Source organism: Diceros bicornis, chromosome 22, assembly GCF_020826845.1.
Source record: "Diceros bicornis minor isolate mBicDic1 chromosome 22, mDicBic1.mat.cur, whole genome shotgun sequence".
NCBI lineage: Eukaryota > Metazoa > Chordata > Mammalia > Perissodactyla > Rhinocerotidae > Diceros > Diceros bicornis.
This window is the reverse complement of record NC_080761.1, coordinates 9,953,770-9,966,827: the sequence shown is the minus strand read 5'-3', so window position 1 is coordinate 9,966,827 and position 13,058 is coordinate 9,953,770. Positions and strand designations below refer to the sequence as shown.

The 13,058-nt window shown below is 37.8% G+C and overlaps 1 protein-coding gene across 4 annotated transcripts in view; it reads right to left on the bottom strand.

The window, feature by feature from the left end:
• The window catches only part of KIF27 (kinesin family member 27), a 100,995-nt gene that overhangs the window by 37,243 nt on the left and 50,694 nt on the right, over nucleotides 1–13,058 (bottom strand). For all 4 annotated transcript variants that reach the window (XM_058565532.1, XM_058565533.1, XM_058565534.1 and 1 more), the window contains 2 exons: nucleotides 11,905–12,060; nucleotides 2,922–3,127 (listed from right to left, as the gene is read on the bottom strand). In XM_058565532.1, coding sequence (XP_058421515.1) covers nucleotides 2,922–3,127; nucleotides 11,905–12,060 — 362 coding nt within the window. The remainder of the gene's footprint in view (nucleotides 1–2,921; nucleotides 3,128–11,904; nucleotides 12,061–13,058) is intronic.

The window sequence follows — 13,058 nt, the reverse complement described above, 5'->3', positions numbered from 1 at the left end:
CAAAGTGTGCTCTGTGGACCAGTGCCAGCCACAGACTTGTCGTCAGCCTGTACCACTAAGCACACTATTAGATTCAGCTGACATTGTTTTCATTCCAGACTTTTTCGATGAAGGAAGCTGTGCTCCCATTTACCTATATCTCATCACAGACCAATAACGAACAATCAGCAGACGGACTACTTTGAGGACCACTGGCTTGGAGGTCACAGGCCTCTGCATTTTCCCATCCCTGGATTTGGACATTGGCTTTGCCACTTACTTTTGACAATAATTGCAATACTGGAGCATTTTAGTATCTTTTCCACATAATATTGAAAACATCAGTATAAGTATTGATAATCCTATTTAAAAGTGAGATAGATTGTCCTTGTCTTATTCTGAGCACTTATTCCAGATGCTCAGAAGTGCACCTCTGTTAGCATTAAAATACTAATGCAGCATATTACTCTCTATATGTACCTAAAGACATATAGAATACAGATTTTAGATTTTTAAAAGTAAAAAAAATTTTAAGTTTTAAAAACTAAAATAACTTGATTATACCAATAAAAATGGTAGTATTTCAATATTTAAAAATGGTATGTGGGCCGGCCCCGTAGCTTAGCAGTTAAGTGCGTGCGCTCCGCTGCTGGCAGCCCGGGTTCAATCCCAGGCGCGCACTGACGCACCACATCTCCGGCCATGCTGAGGCTGCGTCCCACATACAGCAACTAGAAGGATGTGCGCCTATGACATACAACTATCTACTGGGGCTTTGGGGGGAAAAAATAAATAAAAAAAATTAAAAAAAAAAAAATGGTATGAGATTGGGGCCGGCCCGGTGGCGCAGCGGTTAAGTGCGCACGCTCTGCTTTGGCGACCCAGGGTTTGCAGGTTCGGATCCCGGGCGAGGACCGACGCACTGCTTATCAAGCCATGCTGTGGTGGCATCCCATATAAAGTAGAGAAAGGTGGGCACGGATGTTAGTCCAGGGCCAATCTTTCTCAGCAAAAAGAGGAGGATTCGCAACAGATGTTAGCTCAGGGCTAATCTTCCTCACAAAAGAAAAAAAATGGTATGAGATGTTAAGAGTGCTGAAAACTGTTAGTGTCATCAAAACTATGTGACTCTGAATGAATTATTTTACCTTTCTAAACCTTAGCTTCCTCATTTGTAGAACAGGATAAAAATACCCATTTCAAAGGATTAAATAATGATTAAATAATACATATAAAACATCTGGTACATATATAGCACTTTGTAGACACTTAACGACTGGTAACTATTGTCCACCTCCTCATCCCCACCACCATCCTCATCATCTTTATCATCCCCATCCCATCAGTTGTGCAGGAATATGTCAAAGGCACAGAAATTTCTAAAACTACATGGGAATCTTGTTTTACTCCTGGGTTGTACGAGATGTTTTTTTGAGCTTAATTAAATTCTGTGTCTTCTTTCCTTTCCTTATTAGTACCCTTAGCAGAAAAGGATATGCAGAAAGAAACATGTAAAACAAAAAGAACATGGTAATTCACAAACCCTATTAATAATCTTTCATTTAATCTTTTAATCTCAACCATTTTAGTTGTGTGAGATACAGAACATAAAAAAATAATCTTTGCTAAATCCACAAATAAGGCTTAAACTATAGATGTATATGATAAATATAATAACCTCCTTAGAAAAACAATAATTCTGGTTATTACTTATTGAGTATAAAAATTACAATCAGAACTGAAGCTAGGATATAAAACTATGATAGTATAAATAAAATTTCATAATAAACACAAAGGAAAACTCTTAATTGTTTTGTTCTACTAATGTTATGTTAAAATGAGTACTTTGTAAGACATTGCAGCCTTAATTTAAAGGGTGAAGAAGGGAAAAAGAACTGATCTCAAGACACTGAGGTGAACGGCTAAGTGAAAATATGTATTCTGAAAATAAGTATTCTGAAGGAAAGTAGAAGGTGTGACGTATACTACCACCATGTCCTCCTTTAAGCAGTTCAAACATTGAAGTCATATTAGTTTATCTTGGTGTTGACTTGAGAGGCTACTGAGGTAAAACATTGTAGTGGAGATGTCCAGATGTTTGAGGAGGAATTAAAAACCCTAAGAGGAGGGACTTTTTGGTCTGTTCACCTCTGCATTCCCACCTAGAATAGGACCTGGAGCACAGGAGGTGTGTAGTCAACACTTACCTTGTTGAAAGAAAATAACTGTGGCATCGTTTCAAAAATGAATAAATAATGCTCTGAACAGGTTAACTACAATTCCATTCTACCTACGGTGGAAGCAATATGATGGCAATAGATTATGAAAAGAAAGGAGAAGGCATTCTGGCAAATTCATTATTATCAGACTAACAAAGCACTCTGACATCCAAAAGCATCTGAAAATGGCTTCAGTACACAAAATCTCTCTGTAATGGAATATTTCTCATAGAATAGAATTTTTAATTATAGCTATTTCCGAGGTTATAGCTAAATCCAGCATTAGGAAATTAAGAATGGTATGTAGTTATTAAGTTATTAACCTTTATTAAACCAATCGGTTATGGTTTCAGAAAACTGTCTGAAATAGTTACCATTTGTTGAGTGTCTACAAAGTGCCATACAGGTACCAGATGCTTTATATGGATTATTTAATCACTAGTTAATCTTCTGTCCTTCAGAAAGGAAAATATTTCTGTGGTTATCTTTATTTCTTACCATATGGTTTTTGATAAAAAGATTAAAATAATATACTTATTGAATGAAGAAATATACTACCCAGATTGAAATTATACAAACCTACCAGCACACTGGAAAAGAAAAGTTGCCATCTAGTTTCTTTTGCTAGTAAAAGCTGAATCCTACTTCTTTCCTAACCAGGTACAAAGTCCTCAAAAGAAGGAAGCCTTAAATAAGTCTTCTCAATTACATTTTTAAAATTACCTGGACTCTTAGCTTTGCAGCATCCATCTTTTTACGGAACTCCTTCTGTAATTTTACCTTCAAAGCAGCATCAGAAAGATCTTTGTTTTCCAGTTCCTGTAGCTGCTTTTGTGTTTCAGTTAATTCCACTTTCGCCTGTTCTGCTTCGTGCTCAAGTTTTGTTACTTTCAGAGAATACTGTTTGCTTACAGACTTGGCATCGTTACCTTTACCATAATAATAATAGTAATAACAATTATAAATTACGTAAAAAAGAAAAACTAAGTAAAACATCAAAAACATAAAAATGCTCTACTCTTAAAAATCCAGCTGGCTGTTAACTATTTAAGGCATAGCATTAAACACACAGTTGTCCCCACCCATCCCCATCAAACACAACCTGCCACCTGGCCTCTTAACAATGAGTTCCTTAACGATCGTTCCCATCTGGTGCCATTCAATCTTCTCGTGATTCATCTCTTGTGTTTTAGTGTGATATTTCTGATCTTCTGAATTCGCAGTTTAGCTTGGCTGGTATCAAACTCCAGTTAAGTAGGGTATTTGGGATGACTCTTTGGCCTCTTGCTTACTACACTTTGGCTTCCTGCTACCCATAATCTGTCTCTTTGAATTCTCTCTTTTTTTTTTTAACTACTATGAAAACTTTTCAACATATCAAAAGTAGGGAAATAATATAATGAACCCTCATCACTCAGATTCAAGAGTTATCAAGATTGAGGCTGGCTCGGTGGTGTAGCGGTTAAGTGCACATGCTCCGCTGCAGCAGCCCAGGGTTCAGATCCCAGGCACGCACTGACGCACTGCTTGTCAAGCCATGCTGTGGCAGTGTCCCATATAAAGCAGAGGAAGATGGGCATGGATGTTAGCCCAGGGCCAGTCTTCCTCAGCAAAAAGAGGAGGATTGCCAACAGATGTTAGCTCAGGGCTGATCTTCCTCACAAAAGAAAAAAAAAAGAGTTATCAAGATTTTGCCACAGTTGCTTCATCTATGCCTTTTTTCTTTTGCTGTAATTTGTTTAAAACTTGTAGAGCCACAAAGAAACAATATTAAAGGTAGCTAGACAAAAAAAATAACGTACAGAGGAATTCCTATCAGGCTCTCAGCCAATTTCTCGACAGAAACTTTACAGGCTAGGAGGGAGTGGAACGACATATTCAAAATTCTGAAAGACAAAAACTTTTAGCCAAGAATACTCTATCCAGCAAAAATATCCTTCAGATATGATGGAGAAATAATAACTATCCCTGATACACAAAAGCTAAGGGAGTTCATTGCTACAAGACCCCCACTACAAGAAGTGCTCAAGAAGGCCCTCATGCCTGAGGAAAAAACGAGAAAGGGGATACAAAATTTTGAACAAGGAAGAAAACATGTCGACAAAACCAAAAAAATTGCAGCTCTCTATCAGAATAGATTAGCAAACACTCAATTGTAAAACCAAAGATCAAGGGAAGGAAAACACCAAAAATAAATATAACCTCATCACTTTAAACACAAACTCACAAGACAAGGTGGAATAAGTTGTGACAACAATAACTTAGAAGGAGAAGAGGAAAGGGATCGAATCGACTTAGTCTAAGGGAATAAGAGGCCATCAAAAAATGGACTATCACATCCACATTTTTTATACAAACCTCATGGTAACCACTAACCAAATAACCAGAGCAGAGTCACACACAATAAATAAAGAGAAAATTAAGAGAACCTCCATACAGAACTACCAAACTGAATTGGTAGTCCAAAACACACAGGACGAGAAACAAAAGAAATGCAAGAGAACTGGAAAATAAACAAAAAAATAGCAACAATAAGCCCTCATATATCAATCATTACCCTAAATGTAAATTGACTAACTCTCCAATCAAAAGACACACAGTGCTGGGATGGATTAATAGACAAAACCCAACAATATGCTGCCTCCAGGAAACACATCTCAGCTCTAAAGACAAGCACAGGCTCAGAGTGAAAGGACGGAAGACAATACTCCAAGCTAATGGCAAACAAAAGAAAGTAGGTGTTGCCGTACTTATATCAGACAGAGAAGACTTCAAGATAAAACAGGTAATGAGAGACAAAGAGGGGCAATATATAATGATAAAAGGGACATTCCACCAACCAAGAAGATATATCACTTATAAATATACATGCACCCAACACAGAAGCACCAAAGTACATACAGCAACTATTAACAAACCTAAAAGGAGATATTAACAACAACAAAATAATAGTCGGGGACCTTAACACCCCACTTACATCAATGGATAGATCATCCAGACAGAAAGTCTAAAGGGAAATAATGGACTTAAATGAAAAACTTGATGAGATGGACTTAATAGATATATATAGAGCACTCCATCCAAACACAGCAGATTATACATTCTTCTCAAGTGCGCATGGAAGATTCTTAAGAATAGACCACATGTTGGGAAACAAAGCATGCCTCTATAAATTTAAGAAGATTGAAATCATAACAAGCATCTTTTCCAACCATAACACCATGAAGCTAGAAATCAACTACAAGCAAAAAACCGGGAAAGTGACAAAGATGTGGAGATTAAACAACACGCTACTGAACAACCAATGGATCATTGATGAAATTAAAGGAGAAATCAAATCATATCTGGAGACAAATGAAAATGAAAAGATACCATACCAACTCATATGGGATGCAGCAAAAGCAGTCCTGAGAGAGAAACTCATAGCAATACAGGCCCACCTTAACAAACAAGAAAAAGCCCAAATAAGCAACCTCAAACTATGCCTAACTGAATTAGAAAAAGAAGAACAAACAAAGCCCAAAGTCAGCAGAAGGAGGGAAATAATAAAAATTAGAGCAGAAATAAATGATATTGAAACAAACAAAAACAGTAGAAAAGGATCAATGTAACAGAGTTGGTTCTTTAAGAAAATAAACAAAATTGACAAACCCTTAGCCAGACTCACCAAGAAAAAAACAGAGAAGGCTCAAATAAATAAAATTAGAAATGAAAGAGAAGAAATTACAATAGATACCACAGAAATACAAAAGATTATAAAATATGAAAAACTATATGCCAACAAATTGGACAATCTAGAAGAAACAGATAAATTCTTAGACTCATACAACCTCCCAAAACTGAATCAAGAAGAAATAGAGAACATGAATAGACCAATCACAAGAAAGAGATTGAAACAATAAGCAAAGATCTCCCAAAAAATAAAAGTCCAGGACCAGATGGCTTCTCTAGAGAAGTTTTACCAAACATTCAAAGAAGATTTAATACCTATCCTTCTCAAACTATTCCAAAAAACAGAGGAAAATGGAACACTTCCCAACACATTCTACGAGGCCAACATGACCCTGATACCAAAGCCAGACAAAGACAATACAAAGAAGGAAAACTACAGACCAACATCTCTGATGAACATAGATGCAAAAATCCTCAACAAAACATTGGCAAACCAAATACAGCAATACATTAAAAAGATCATACACCACGATCAAGTGGGATTTATATCAGGGACACAGGGATGGTTCAACATCCGCAAATCAATGTGATACACCACATTAACAGAAGGAGAAGTAAAAATCACATGATCATCTCAACAGATGCAGAGAAGGCATTTGACAAGATCCAACATCCATTTATGATAAAAACTCTCAATAAAATGGGTATAGAAGGAAAGTACCTCAACATGATAAAGGCCATATATGACAAACCCACAGCTAACATCATACTCAATGGGGAAAAACTGAAAGCCATCCCTCTGAAAACAGGAACAAGACAAGGGTGCCCACTCTCACCACTCTTATTCAACACGGTACTGGAGGTTCTGGCCAGAGCAATTAGGCAAGAAAGAGGAATAAAAGGAATACAAACAGGCAACGAAGAAGTGAAACTCTCGCTATTTGCAGATGACATGATCTTATATATAGGAAACCCTAAAGAATCCATTGGAAAACTATTAAAAATAATCAACAACTACAGCAAAATTGCAGGGTACAAGATCAACCTACAGAAATCAGTTGCATTTCTATATACCAACAATGAACTGACAGAAGGAGAACTCAAGAAGAGAATCCCATTTAAAATTGCAACAAAAACAATAAAATATCTAGGAATAAATTTAATCAAGGAAGTGAAAGACCTATACAATGAAAACTACAAGACATTATTGAGCGAAATCAATGATGACATAAAGAAATGGAAAAATATTCGAAGCACATGGACTGGAAGAATAAACACAGCTAATATGTCCATACTACCTAAAGCAATCTACAGATTCAATGCAATCCCAATCAGAATCCCAAGGACATTCTTCATGGAAATAGAACAAAGAACACCAAAATTCATATGGGGCAACAAAAGACCCTGAATAGCTAAAGCAATCCTGAGAAAAAAGAACAAAGCTGGAGGCATCACAATCCCTGACTTCAAAACATACTACAAAGTGATGGTAATCAAAATAGCATGGTACTGTTACAAAAACAGACACACAGATCAATGGAACAGAATTGAAAGCCCAGAAATAAAACCTCACATCTATAGGCAACTAATCTTCAACAAAGGAGCAAAGAACATACAATGGAGAAAGGCAAGTCTCTTCAATAAATGGTGTTGGGAAAACTGGACAGCCACTTGCAAAAAAATGAAAGTAGACCATCGTCTTTCTCCATAAACAAAAATTAACTCAAAATGGATCAAAGAACTGACGCCGAAACCTGAAACTATAAAACTCCTGGAAGAAAATACAGGCAGTATACTATTCGTCATCGGTCATAAAGAGATCTTCTCGTATTCCATGTCTACTTGGACAAGGAAAAAGAACGAAAAAATAAACAAGTGGGACTTCATCAGATTAAAGAGCTTCTACAAGGCAAACAAAACCAGGATCAAAATGAACAGGCAACCCACAAGTTGGGAAAAAATATTTGCAAACCATATATCCAACAAGGGATTAATCTCCATAATATATAAAGAACTCACACAACTGAACAACAAAAAAACAAACCCAATCAAAAAATGAGCAGAGGAGGGGCCAGCCCCGTGGTGTAGCAGTTAAGTGCACGCGCTCCACTGCTGGCGGCCCAGGTTCAGATCCCGGGTGCACACCAACACACCACTTGTCAGGCCATGCTCTGGTGGCATCCCATATAAAGTGGAGGAAGATGGGCACAGAAGTTAGCCCAGGGTCAGTCTTCCCCAGCAAAAAGAGGAGGATTGGCATGGATGTTAGCTCAGGGCTGATCTTCCTCACAAAAAAAAAAAAAAGAGCAGAGGAAATGAACAGACACTTCTCCAAAGAAGATATACAGATGGCCAATAGGCACATGAAAAGACGTTCAACATCACTAATCATCAGGGAAATGCAAATCAAAACCACCCTAAGATATCATCTTACACCCATTAGAATGGCTATAATTACCAATACAAAAAACAACAAATGCTGGAGAGGCTGTGGAGAAACGGGAACCCTAATTCACTGCTGGTGGGAATGCAAACTGGCACAGCCTCTATGGAAAACAGTATGGAGATTCCTCAAAAAATTAAAAATAGAAATACCTTATGATCCAGCTATCCCACTACTGGATATCTACCCAACGAATCTGAAATCAACAATCCGAAGAGGCTTATGCACCCCTATGTTCATAGCAGCATTATGCACTATAGCCAAGACATGCAAGCAATCCAAGTGTCCCTTAACTGATGAGTGGATAAAGAAGACGTGGTATATATACATAATGGAATACTACTCAGCCATAAAAAAAAGACAAAATCGTCCCATTTGCAACAACATGGATAGACCTGGAGGGTATAATGTTAAGCAAAATAAGCCAGAAAGAGAAAGACAAAAACCACATGACTTCACTCATAAGTGGAAGATAAACTAACACATGGACAAGAGAACTATTTGGTGGTTACCTGGGGTAAGGAGGGTGGGAGTGGGCACAGGGGGTGAAGGGATGCATTTATATGGTGACTGACAAACAATAATGTACAACAAAAATTTCACAATAAAGAAAAAAACAATTGTAGAGCCAGCTCTGATGGCCTAGTGGTTAAAGGTCAGCATGCTCTGCTTCAGCAGCCCAGGTTCAGCTCCTGGGCAAGGAACCACACCACTCGACTGTCAGTAGCCATGCTGTAGTGGCGGCTCACGTAGAAGAACTAGAAGGACTTACAACTAGAATATACAACTGTGTACTGGGGCTTTGGGGAGGCAAAAAAAAAAAAAAGAGGAAGATTGGCAACAGACATTAGCTCAGGGTGAATCTTTCTCAGCAAAAAAAAATTGTAAAGCAATTCCAGATGTCATATCATTTCACCCATACGTACTTCAATAAGCATCTATACAGAATATGGACATAACCAAAAAGGCATTATCACACCTAACAATGTTAATACCCATCAGTCCCTATTCAGACTTTCCCAATTGTCTCAAAATGTCTTTTACAATTGGTTTATTTTAATCATGATCCAAACAAGGTCCACCATACATCTGATTGTTATGTCTCCTAAGCATCTTTTAATCTAGAGCTGGCCCCCTCCTTTTTCATTCCATTGAACTTGTTAAAGATGAATTATTTTTAAATGCTTTTCTTGTGAATATTTAGAACATAGAGAAAAATAAGATATAGGTACTTCTATATCTCTTTTCATTCTAAGCCCAGCTACTGACGCTAAAAACTTGGTTTTGATTTGTTCTGAATGGTCAACTGTCCTTGAACTAAACTAGCAAACTCATGGCAGTGGGAAATCAGATTCTAGAGCTCATAGGATGAATAATTGCCAGGGACAGTTTGTTATACTACTATACTGAAAATCTCTTCATTTTTTAATAAAACGGAGTTATTGAACTGTGAGTTGTCTTCTGGCTCTACAAGTCTATGATTCTGACTAATTGAAAATACATACGACTATTATATTTTAATGAATCTGAGATCCATAAATTGTTCAACATGCCAATATTTTATGAACCACTAATAAAAAAAATACAATGCCAATTATACCATGATAAAATGCTGAGATGCTATTGATTTTAAGATGCATCTTAATTCCAAAGATATTAAAATGTATATTAGAATTGATGAAATGCAGTATAGTTGTCACTGTTATTGTTGATTGAAGTAGCTGCTATTGGGGAGAAGTCATCAGTGAGAGGGCTTTGAAAGGCACGCACTGATCCTTTTGCTAGTCACCATCTCTAAGGGTCTTTAGGAAAGCTCCAAACTGCCCTTGGTGCTAATGAGCAAGAAGAGAACCTTCTCTGTGTTTAGGTATCCTCCATTTTTAAGGCAACCAGGATGGGTAAACCAGGCTCAAAAGTGTGCTTGTTGAGTGAGATATCCCATGGTGGGATAACCTACCAGAAAGAAAATCATCTATTCCAGAGGGGTAAATACCCTCAACTTCCACAGGGAGTACCCTGAAACCTTGAGGATGGAGAAGCTATTTAAACCCCTAAATCAGTTGCTAGATACTCCTAAGAGAGGTTTACTGGCAATGACCCTGCCTACAAGGAACATGGTCAAACTCAAACATCTGGGACAACTGGAGCTGGGATGATGCACAGCACATACATCACTAAGAATGAGGAAGGAAAACGCTTCGGGACAGCAGCTAGGGAGAGGAGGCTGAGAGAGGAGGACTGACAGCCAGAAAGCAAGCTTGCGGGAAAGAGGAAGGAAGTCGGAAGGCAGGTTTCCCCTTGCTGGCAGAGGAGTTGGGACCCACCATAATTCATGTGGTTTGAGTGTGATTGTGATTATAGCCTCGGGCTTGAAGAAAAGGAAGACAATGTTTCCTTCAGTTCCCCTAAATGTGACCAGTGAGTTTTTTTCACTGGAGTTGGAGAAAAGAAATGCTGATGTCTTTTATTCCTTCAATCCTTTACTGAATTTCAAAGTAGTCAAGGGGCTGGCCCCGTGGCTTAGCGGTTAAGTGCCCGCACTCCGCTGCTGGCGGCCCAGGTTCGATCCTGGGCGCGCACCAACGCACCACTTCTCTGGCCACACTGAGGCCACATCCCACATACAGCAACTAGAAGGATGTGCAACTATGACATACAACTATCTACTGGGGCTTTGGGGGAAAAATAAATAAATAAATAAAATTACAAAGTAGTCAAGGCCCACACCCTCGTATATTAGGGGGAAAAAAACATCCCAAAAGCCTGAGATGTGCTTTTTAAGGCAAGCCTAATGTAGCTGAAGGTGAGGAGATGTGTTACATACGCCCAACCTGGCAGAATCTGAGACTAAAGAAGAGCTAAAAGCTTGGCTCACTAAAACAATAGCTCTCAAAGACAAATCCTTACATCTTTAGAAAAATAAAAATTATCTATATTTAAAATATAAAGTTTATAATTAATGTTAAAAATGAACTAACTCAAAGAATGAAGACTAACAATTTAAAATAAATAATTGTTAAAATGAGTTAGAAAAACATCTCAAACATATTCCCAGATGCCTAGTATAATGTTTCTTATAATTTTATTTATTTATTTATTTTTCCCCCCAAAGCCCCAGTATATAGTTGTATGTCATAGCTGCACATCCTTCTAGTTGCCGTATATGGGACGCGGCCTCAGCATGGCCGGAGAAGCGGTGCGTCGGTGTGCGCCCAGGATCCGAACCCCGGGCTGCCAGCAGTGGAGCGCGCGCACTCAACCACCAAGCCACGGAGCCGGCCCTAATGTTTCTTAAAAATCAGCAAAAAACATTAACTGCCAGAGTTTCAGCACAACACAGAGTTCACACTGGTTCGAACAATTCATAGATAAAATCTCAACATAACAAAGTTCTTTTGATAAGTAACCTCCACATATTGCCTCTAAAACACACCTTGTTATACCAAATTCCAAGCTACACTGGATAGTCCTAAGCATCAAAAACTAAAGTAAATGTTACAACACCATATGCAATGTTTTGAAACTTTGAAGAAACTTTGAAGAAAAGAAGCTTTTCTTTCTCATATAAGCTGGTTCATAGGATACCACTACCTGTTTTTATTAATTCTTTAATCAGATCTTCCTTCATCTTGATGTTAATTGTAAGTTCTCTCATTTTTTGTTTAGCTTCAGTAAGTATGAGTTCTGAATTCCTTAATTTTTGCAAATTCAACTCTTGACTTTCCTGGAGACAGTCAATCTTTAAATCTTTAAAATAAAAGAAACAAAACTGAGAAAACTATCTGCTCATAAAATATTCAACAGAAGTAGAGTTAAAAAGAAAAGCAGACACAGAAGTAGTTTAGAGATAGCAGAGGAGGGCCGGCCCCGTGGCTTAGTGGTTAAGTGCGCGCATTCTGCTGCTGGTGGCCCGGGTTCGGATCCCGGGCGCGCACCAACGCACCACTTCTCCGGCCATGCTGAGGCCGTGTCCCATATACAGCAACTAGAAAGATGTGCAGCTATGACATACAACTATCTACTGGGGCTTTGGGGGGAAAAAAATAAATAAATAAAATCTTAAAAAAAAAAAAAAAAAGAGATAGCAGAGTAAGGGACAAACAGAAAGGGAAAGAAAGAAAGAAGAAAATACATGGCAATTGAGACTTCAGTTCTCTAGCTTACAGCAAGTCTTGCTTTCCTTAAAATATATAAACGCTTTAGTCATATCCTGTAGGTTCTGATACACAGCCTTAGATATTCTGCAATTTGAGTTTTTCCGTAACTCGAGTTATTTAAGAAAGGTGTAAAATCTCCAGGTGGGTAGAGGGTTGAATTTTTTCCCTACTAACTTGTAGTTTAATTGTAATCTACACCAGATTACTCAGCGTATGGTCCAGCACTGTTTATTACTGTCTTGCATCAGAACATAAATCAACTATGTCACTGTTTTAGTTCAACTGCCGTCTTTTTTCACAGTGAGACTCCCTCAGTGAAGGAACTAGTGCACTGATTTACACTCTGGCATAAGCTTCTTACCTGGTTGTAGACCAGTAACAAACAGTTCAAGGATGGCTACTTGAGTAGCACTTATCTATACTACTTATACATTTTTTAATTTATTTGTTTTATTCGTGACATATAGTCAATTTTTTAATATTACATGCATAGGATCTTAAAAAGATGCTCTCTATTATCATCATGTGGGACTTATTTATCATGTTATTTAATTCCCTATACTCTTATTTTTTGTTTTGGCCACTCAT